General features: G+C 43.9%; 1 protein-coding gene across 1 annotated transcript in view; it reads right to left on the bottom strand.

The window, feature by feature from the left end:
- The window catches only part of GLDC (glycine decarboxylase), a 74,849-nt gene that overhangs the window by 10,457 nt on the left and 55,388 nt on the right, over positions 1-9,004 (bottom strand). Inside the window, exons 18-21 of the mRNA XM_011367716.2 lie at positions 8,036-8,185; positions 6,663-6,775; positions 5,170-5,311; positions 2,640-2,751 (exon numbers count right to left, since the gene is read on the bottom strand). Of these exons, the coding sequence (XP_011366018.1) occupies positions 2,640-2,751; positions 5,170-5,311; positions 6,663-6,775; positions 8,036-8,185 (517 nt within the window). The remainder of the gene's footprint in view (positions 1-2,639; positions 2,752-5,169; positions 5,312-6,662; positions 6,776-8,035; positions 8,186-9,004) is intronic.

The following is a 9,004-nucleotide window of genomic DNA, read 5'->3' as shown; positions in this document are numbered from 1 at the left end:
AAACTCTCTAGGGGGACAACTACACCATATGTATCAAGAGCTTAAATGAATTTGTATCCTCTAAGATAAAAATGTCTCTTCTACAACTCTAACCAGAGATGTTTTTTAAAAAATATCTAAATAAAGAATATTCATTGCAGTATTGTTACAAATGCAAACAACTCGGTAGGGAGGAGATCCAATAGAATTGCTTAAATCACGGTATATCCATACAATAGAATGGCCGTATCCAGTTTCAAAGAACATTTAATGACATGGGAACATGATCACAATATTAGATAAAGTTAAAAAAAACAGGATATAAACTGTGTAATATGATCTCAACTGCCTAAAAGTAAGATGAAAGGGAATACAGTAAAATGTTTCTAGTGGTTACGTCTGCTTGATGGAACCATGGATCATTCACATTTTCTGCCTCAGACTTTTCTATTTTCCAAATTTTCCATTTTGAGCATCTATACATTACTTCTATAACCACAGCAAACAAATACTTAAGCTGGTCCTGAAGGCCACTACAGAAGCAGGATACATTTCACAGCGCAGGAGCTATACTTGAATTAATTAGCAGCTCTTGCTGCTTCTTTAATTCCCACTTCAGAAGCATTTTATTGTGTTGCTTAGAGACATATTGCTCGCAACTTTCTTTCCTACTCTCTGGGGAGCATTCCTACCCAGAGCTGCTGGTTATTTAGTTTTTTCTATTTTCAAACTTCAGAAACACCCTTTTGGATACATATTTATAAGGCAAGACCAGTCTTTAAACGAAAGATCACAGATGCAGACGTGGTAGATGTACACTCCGCCTGGGCTGGGAAACTGAGAGCAGAAAAAAAGGGGCTTCGTTGCTGGGGCCCGAGGTCTGGGCAGGCTGCATGCTGACTGCTGTCCCTCTGCTCCAAGTCCTCTCTGTCCCTACTCTAGGGTTCTGTGCCCACATGCAATACGTTGCATTGTCTACCTGGCTCTTAGCTCCATCCCCTCCCATCGCCTTCAGGGTGACTTTGTTCCTCCGTCTATTATTCCCTCTATTGTAGCTTCACTCTCCAGTCTCCACAGCCGTTTCCCTGCCAGCTTAAAATCATGTTTCCTTATTTAGAAACAAAACAAAATTGCATCCTACTGAAGTAGCTCCCACTCCCTTTACTACCAAACTCACCAAACTCCCTTAAATGACGAATGCCTCCTCTTCTTCTCCCCAACCTGAGTCCACTTCTCAGCCTGTTTCCATCTGGCATCACCCTCACCTTTTTGCCCTAACTGCTTTCAGCGGTGGCCAAAGGTTTCCTGACTGTTAAAGGCAAAGATGCTTTTTAAGACTCCTATCATAAGACCAGCCACGTACTCTAGCCTGTCTCTCCCTGTTGGGCAACACACAAGCAGTTTGTTGATCACTCATACAGTGCCAGGCGTGATGCCAGGTATGGGAGCTCGAGAACTGCAGCAGGCACAGTCCCCACCCTGCAGGAGTTCAGGGTTGACAGAGAAAGCCTCAGGGTGGGAAGGGGTGGAGGGTGGAGGCAAGCCAAGAGGAGGGGTAGTTCTCTCCACCCAGAAAGGGAGGCTCCAGCGGGGAGATAGGGTCAGAACAAAGGCAGTAAGGACAAACAGGGGCTTCTGGGGAGAGGTGCTGTGACCAGTGCTGTGGGGGCTCTAAAGCCACCTCCGGAATGGAGTCCCCCATCACCAGCACCCCTTCTTCTGCATCCCACTTAACATAGCCATCTACTTGAGGGGTTTAGCTCTGGTTTTCAATATTCTTTCCTTGGTCTCACCATTTCCAAGAGTCTGCTCTCAGATTCTGTGACCATAGCTAAATCTCTGCATGTCCATCTGCTTTCCTCGCCTCCCATCACTTCCAGGGTAACTTTGCTCCTCCATCTATTATTCGCTCTATAACTAGCCTAAGAGGCATCCCTAAAATTTCCTTTCACACTCAACTCATAAGAAATTAAGTCCTACTGATCCTAATTCTAGCAGCATGTTCATCCCCTGCCACTGTTTTAATAATTTTCATATTCTCTTAATCCTGTCTTTCCTCTGCTCAAAAATCTTTCAGGCTCAAGGTTAAAGTCCAGAGCCTTCCAAGACCTTCAAGGCCCAATGCTACCTCTCCGGCCTCATTCTCATCTGCTCTCTCTCATCCTATCCCACCGTGCTTCAACCCGCCCAACACTCCTGACACCCAGACATCTCCTTTTTCTACGGCTTCCTCCTATAATTCTGTTTACTGGGCTTCTGCTACTCTTCCTTCCAGGCTCAACTCAGTGGCTCCTTCCTTAAGGCTCTCCCAACTATCCCATCATGCCTCTGCCCAGTCTGAATTACTCTTCTCTTTCGGGGCACTCCCATAGCACTTTATGGTAATAATAAGCTCGTAGTATTTATGTATACATCTCTCGGCGGTGTGGGCTCCTTCTTAACCTGAGCTGTGTAGACTAAGTTCATCGCAGGGCCTTGCAAATACTGATACCCCTGAATTGTTCACTAAATTGAAGTTATTTCCAATAACTCTGTGCTTTTCTCTGGTATATGCTAAGAAACACAAGTTTCCCGCCCACGACAGAAAACATCTACTAGGTCCAATTTGGTTTGGCCAAGGAAAAAAACCAAGGCGAGGGTAGACTAAAGTTAATACTTGCCTCTTGCACCCCGGAAAAGGACTCTGTAGTGTTTTTCCAATCGCTTGGCCATGTAGTTGGCATTTAATATAGCAATTTCCGTGGCCTGTTTTAGGCCATTGGCTCCCATCATCTGCAACAGAGGGGAAAGGAGCCATCAATCATGGAACAGATAAACCAGAGAGACACTAACCAAAGACACCTCCAGAGAAATCCCTCCACAGAGGAAGTCAGCCCACCATCACTCTATAAATTGCAGATGAGTGGAAAACCCTAACAAGGACATCTGTCAGTCCTCTCTTGGCCTGAAATAAATTTTGTTTTTCTCTTCTGAACAGTCATTTTACATTCTTATTGTAGTAACAAAGCTTATAGCAGAGCAAAACTGACTGCTGACTATTGTGTCATCTAAAAAGAAAAAGAATTGTTTTTAGGTTATACTCATTTGGGGGAATTTTCCTTTAATATGAATTTGAGACGTCTTGATAATTGCCAAGAATCCCATGGGATCTTGACCAACCCCCCCCCCCCGAATCAGTTCTGTGTGGTTCGTCTTCCAACTGTCCATAGTCAAAGTCATTTATGTTTAACAACTGCCATACTCAATCTTCTCCTTTCTTGGTGATTCCTAATTCCCTGTGATTATCTGGTGTGAACATCATCACCAGCAAAGAACTTAAAGTCAAGATTGCACCAATTTTTATTGCCGATTTTCTTCCCAGAATACAACATGTACATTGGAGATTTGATATGCATTAAATACATAACTAATGTAAAGCACATTAGACAGCATTAAAGAAAACAACAGTAAGGAGAAGACATACTTGGCCAGGCTGGTCAAAGAAGGGCTCCTAAAATAAGAGTTAGAACTTGAGTGGAAACTTAAAAATCGGTAGAATTTAGACAAAGAGAAAGGGGAAGGCACTCCAGATGAGAAGGATGGCAAAAACCAAGCTGTGGAAGGGAAGGCACATAGCTGCAGTGTGAGAGTTACTGTCACATCTGGTGAATTGTGACTACCTCTTGAAATCCTCAAACCTTTGCTAGGAACTTGGACTCGGTTCAGCCAGCCACTGGCTCTTGACTCGTGCTTCAGAGTTATGAAGCAGCTGGATGGCTCAAACCCTACCCCACGTATGCTAAATTTGATTCTTCCTGAGATGGGACTTGGGCATGTGCATTTTGGAAAAATTCCCTAAGAATTCTATGCAGGCTAGTAAGACCCAGCAGTGATGGCAAAGGGAAGCAAGGGGAAAATTTGAGGACCTTAGGGAAAAATCTAGCAATTCCTTAGAGAGTGTCCGAGGTGGACTGAGGCAGGGAGAGGACAGGTAGTTCTAGAGTCCAGGTGATAACTAACAATGGCCTGAAATAAAGAGAGGGACCAAAGCCAAAGGGGTAGCCTAATCCCTACTTTATTTTATTTTTAAATCGAGGCTCTGTCTGGTGTTCCTGGCATATGGCCAAACTAGCCTTGGGGCATTTATTTTTTATATGTAGGAAACCATCTTTAATGCAAATATGTCCATAACAAATAACCGAGGTTTACAGGACCAAGGGACCAAAAGGACGCTGGGAATTAGATTCTGTTTGCAAAGAAGTAGACTTTTATTATTATTGTTTTTGTTGTTACTATTTGCAGAACAACTTGAGTGTCGTTTTCAAAAACAGGTTTTAGTAGTCTCTGAGAATTGTTATTTCGACTACCCAGAAAGTTTTCCTTAAGAATCATAAACGCCACACTATTCAAGAGTAGCAGCCAGCCCTAGTGAGTCATCCGGCATGGCATGCATAGCTGAGTTCTGAGGTTTTATTTCACCAAAAGATACCCTTCCTTTAAGGAGGGGAGCCAGTTGGGAAAGCTGCTCTAATAGCAGATGAGCAAGTATTCCTGTGCAATGCGCAGTCCTATCAGCCCAAGTGGCAGGCAGGCCAGTCTGAATGAGAGCTGTATAAACTCTGGCCTGGTGTTTTTTTTGGAGAAACACAAAGGAAGGAAGCCTGCTCTCTGACAAAGTCTAATTACCTGCGACAGTACAGTTCCACAGGCCATAAAGCGCAAAGAACTTTGGGAACCCACAACATAAGCAAATTGCTGCTACCTTTCCTCCAGTCCCAAGAAACATAAAGGGAAGTGAGATGTATTCCTAAAATTTATCCCAGGATCTCAACGGAGTGTAAAAATTAGTATACACACTGTTTTTCACTTGCAAGGGACCATACAAATCCTACAGGAAACCAAATGACGTGGCCAGAACATCCATATGACTCATAGAACTTACCTCTGTCTGAAAAAATATATCTAGTGTGTTAATTTCTCTGATGTTAAATGCACTATGAGAACCCAAAAGAAATAGCATAATGAAGATGAGATGAAATGACTTTTAGCTGATCTCGGCAGGAAGGTTTCTTGATCCCAAGTCATCAGCGATCTTCACTAACCACATCTCAGATCATGGATTTTTTTCAACTTTACGTTAAGAAGGAAGTCTGCAGTCCCCCACCCACACATCGATCCCCCACCCGCCTAATACACATTCACAGGCCTCACCTTAATGTAAGCCCATGAAATGGGCAAGATGGAACTGGAGCCCCACGGGGCCGCGCTGACGGTACCCACAGGCCAGGCATCCTCATCTGGCTTTACTGAAATTATGGGATGACTGGGCAGAAAAGGGGCAAGATGCTTCTTCCTGTATTTTTTTAAGTACAAATTCGAAAGATGTAAAAAGATCAACTCCAACCAAACAGGCAAGTCCTGGGCCCTCTCAGGAAGCTCTATTCTTAGTAGAGGAAGTCTGACAGTGGAAGGGACCTGACACCTGCTAAGAGGCAGATGTTCAGGAAGTGTTCCTTCCTTCCTCCTTCCCTGGAAGCATGGCTCACTAGCCATCAGCATCCCAGTGGCTCGCCCAAGAACTGTAGCGAAGGATTTGACAGAGGCAGGCGGCCATGGACTAGCATGCAGAGCCATGGGCTCACTAGGATGTGGGGGCATCCCAGTCCTGTGTCCCCTCCCTCCCAGCTCCATGCCCCACACTTTCCTGAGGCATCTAAGGGGTATAAAAGGGTGCCACTGAGAAGTCTATGGGCTACGCATTGAGGCCAGTATGTGACCATCATCCACCCCACCTTCACAGCTGAGGCACTGGGGCTCCTCCACTTACAATAAATAGTCATAATCAAAAAGAAAAGTAGAAAAAAGCAAAAGGGATTCCAGCAACCCCAAAGACTGGCCCATTGGGCACATTTTTGGAAGCTCAAGAAATGGCTGCTCAGCATCATTTTCATAAGACGATTCAATTTCACAACATAAAAAGTTATCGACAACTACAAGGTATTGCTTTAGTCAGGTGCAATAAGAATTCAGGCTGCAATAACACTTTACATCCAATTCATTTTTGTGGGGTGGGGTAAGAATGTGTTCTACTCTCTTAGCAAATTTCAATTACAATATACAATGTGATGAACTATAGTCACCGTACTATCTATACATTAGATCCTCAGACATTATTCATCTTATAGCTGAAAGTTTATTTTACCAGCCTCTCCCTATGCCCCCTGCCCCACAGGTCCTGGCAGCTGCTCTTCTACTGTGAGTTATTTTTGTTGTTGTTGTTGTTAGATAATTCACTTTCAATATAACCAACGGCCGGTTTTAAAAAGAAAGAAAGAAAGAAAACCTGCTTGGAAGTCTAAGTTAAAGTCTGAAAGGTGCTTCCAAGTGTTAATATTTCAGTTCTGATTTATAACATTCCAGGAAAGCCGCCCCTCTCTTCGTTATTCTGTTAATAAACCTGCCCTGTCTGTGCCTGAATGGGAGCTTACTGTGGCCAATCAAAACTGTGGTTAATAAACACTAACTATGCTCCTCTTTGGACATACCCTAAAAGCACCCCTTTCACTGCTCCTCCCCCGGCTCCTACAGACATACTGCATATGAAGTATGCCTGACACCTGAAAACCTCGATGGGAAGAATAACAAGTTTGGGGATATTGTTTCATTCTCCAAAGCCATTCTGAAATCAGCGGTGCAGAACTCACACTCCGATGGGCCCCATGCCAGGGCCACCTCCTCCATGGGGAATGCAGAAGGTCTTGTGAAGATTTAGGTGTGAGACATCAGACCCAAAATCTCCAGGACGACAAATTCCCACCTACCACAGAGGGAAAGAGCAAAACGCAAAAGTCAAGAGCTTGAAAAGGTGCTCTGGAGAGGCGGCCATGCTGTTTGCTGCAGCCTTTCCCCTCAGAGGAAAGGCAGGCAGAATGGTTCACAGACATGTCCCCAACACTGGTTGAGTTCTGCAGGCAAAGCCTGGCATTCCATAGGCAGCAAGGCTTGTGGTTTCTGTGGAAACAGCAATCAACCATATAGCTTAACTTCAATTTTAAAATACAGATTCAAATATATAGTCCACTTCTAATTATTCGCCCCAAGAGGGAGGAGAGGAAGCACCCCTAGCACAAAAAAGGATGTACTCCTTGCTTTTGAAACAGGCAACTTTCACCCCAGCAGTCCTGCTTCCCCCAGCATGGCTGGCTTTGGGTATCATGCACTTTAACAAAGGGCCCCTCTGGGCACCCCAACAGAGTTGGCTGGAGGGTGGCCCAAGAGAACGCTGAGCCCGGGGAGAGGAAGGGAGGCCGACAGTTTTCCTGAGACCATGCTGATGCCAACCGCAACACAACAGGCATCCCTGCCACTTTCGGGCTGATTTTGAATGTGGCCAATGATAAAGAAAGCATTTATGCTACTGAAGCAATAGGCAATCCCTAAACCACACTTACAAAGGGAATCAGACAGAAAGCAAAAAAGAGCAGAAAGAGTCTGAAATAGTGAAACAAACAACAAACAATGACCAAGAAGTTAAGAAGACCCTGAAAGACATGATGATACTCCTCTGCTCCAGTGGCTCCCTACAGCACTTCCTCAGGGGTGCTGAGGAACCCCTAGCCCATCCCCAACAATTAATCAGGATCAGCCCTTCAGAGACAGAACTATTCAGCTGTTGCACACCGATGAAGCTGAAGCCAGGTTAATGGCTTGTCCGAGGCCATGGGAGACCAACATTCACAAGTGGCCAGAATTTGGGTCTGAATTCCCTAAGGAATGGAGTCAAGTAGACTTTTTGCCTGTTGTACCGCCAGAGGGACAATACCCTCTGGCAAGCTAAAGACATTCAGCTCCTTCTCTACTTCCTTTCAACCTTTTTGCTTCTTCCCCAGCATCTCCCATCACTTCATCTAGGATCTGTAATCTCAGTGAAATTGGGGTACTTTGTTTGAAATTGCCTATAAGGAAAGTCAGCCTCTGTTCTGAATTCGATGTCATGCTTTAAGACAACTGTCAAGAAGTAAGAGGAAGAAAATTTCTCTTAACGGTTTTCTCAGGGAGCCCTTCTCATGTTGCCCACCTGAGCATTCATATTTGCCCCATCTAGGTAGACCTGGCCTCCATGTTGGTGGATCAGGTCACATACGTCGCTGATGTTCTCTTCAAACAATCCATTGGTGGATGGGTACGTAATCATGATTGCTGCCAGGTTCTCCTTGTGTTTATCTACCTGTAGTGTAGAAAAGGGCAGAGGGAGACAAAGGGAGAACGTTACTTTCTTAGTCAAACCCTTGCTGTTTATATTAAAGGATTAAGAGAGATGAAGTCTTGGTCTTTTCATGTCTGAAATTGTCTCAAAGTATGATGACAACAATAAAAGATCCACAGCCATTATTCCCTTCATCGGTCATTCCAAAACAGTAATAAGATCCCTTCAGGCTAGGTCTCCATTGTCAAGACCAACAAGACTTATTCAGAGATTTTTGGATATTTTGGGCTCTCTCTAAAGCTGTTTTCCTTCGGTTTAAGTCATCTCAGCAATTATTTCGGATCTTTTTGGTTCCAGACGTATCTATTCTCATAGTTAATCTCTCTCTGCTCATTTTGCCATATCTACCCTTCTTTCCTTTCTCCCTCTTTCTGTTGAAATTGGAATTCCCATAAGGAGTGTTCCTGTTCTGATTTTTTAAAATCTCCCTCGTTTTTTCTTTTGACAGAAGGCAAACATATATAAAAGGCACATTTCTGTTTTTTTGACCAGCAAGTCCAAGTAGGCTTGTGAAGAAATGTAAAAAAAAATTAAGGTCATATCCTATATTGGAGAGACTTAATAATTACAACTACTGGCCCAGAATATTTGTTGGTAAAAACTTTGTGGGGGGATTGAAGAGTCGGGATGGATGAGAGTGATGAGTAGTTGTGTATTTTCCACTTCCTTTGAAAGCAGTTACTTGAAGTTCTCAGACTCCATGCCTAATAACCCTGACAAAATCACATTGCTATTCAACTGATTTCCTTCCCTCTTAAGATGCAGCCTCCAGTCCACCAG

Source organism: Pteropus vampyrus, unplaced genomic scaffold, assembly GCF_000151845.1.
Source record: "Pteropus vampyrus isolate Shadow unplaced genomic scaffold, Pvam_2.0 Scaffold136, whole genome shotgun sequence".
In the NCBI taxonomy this organism is placed as follows: Eukaryota; Metazoa; Chordata; class Mammalia; order Chiroptera; family Pteropodidae; genus Pteropus; species Pteropus vampyrus.
The sequence above is the reverse complement of the archived record's forward strand: the minus strand, read 5'-3'. Positions and strand labels throughout refer to the sequence as shown.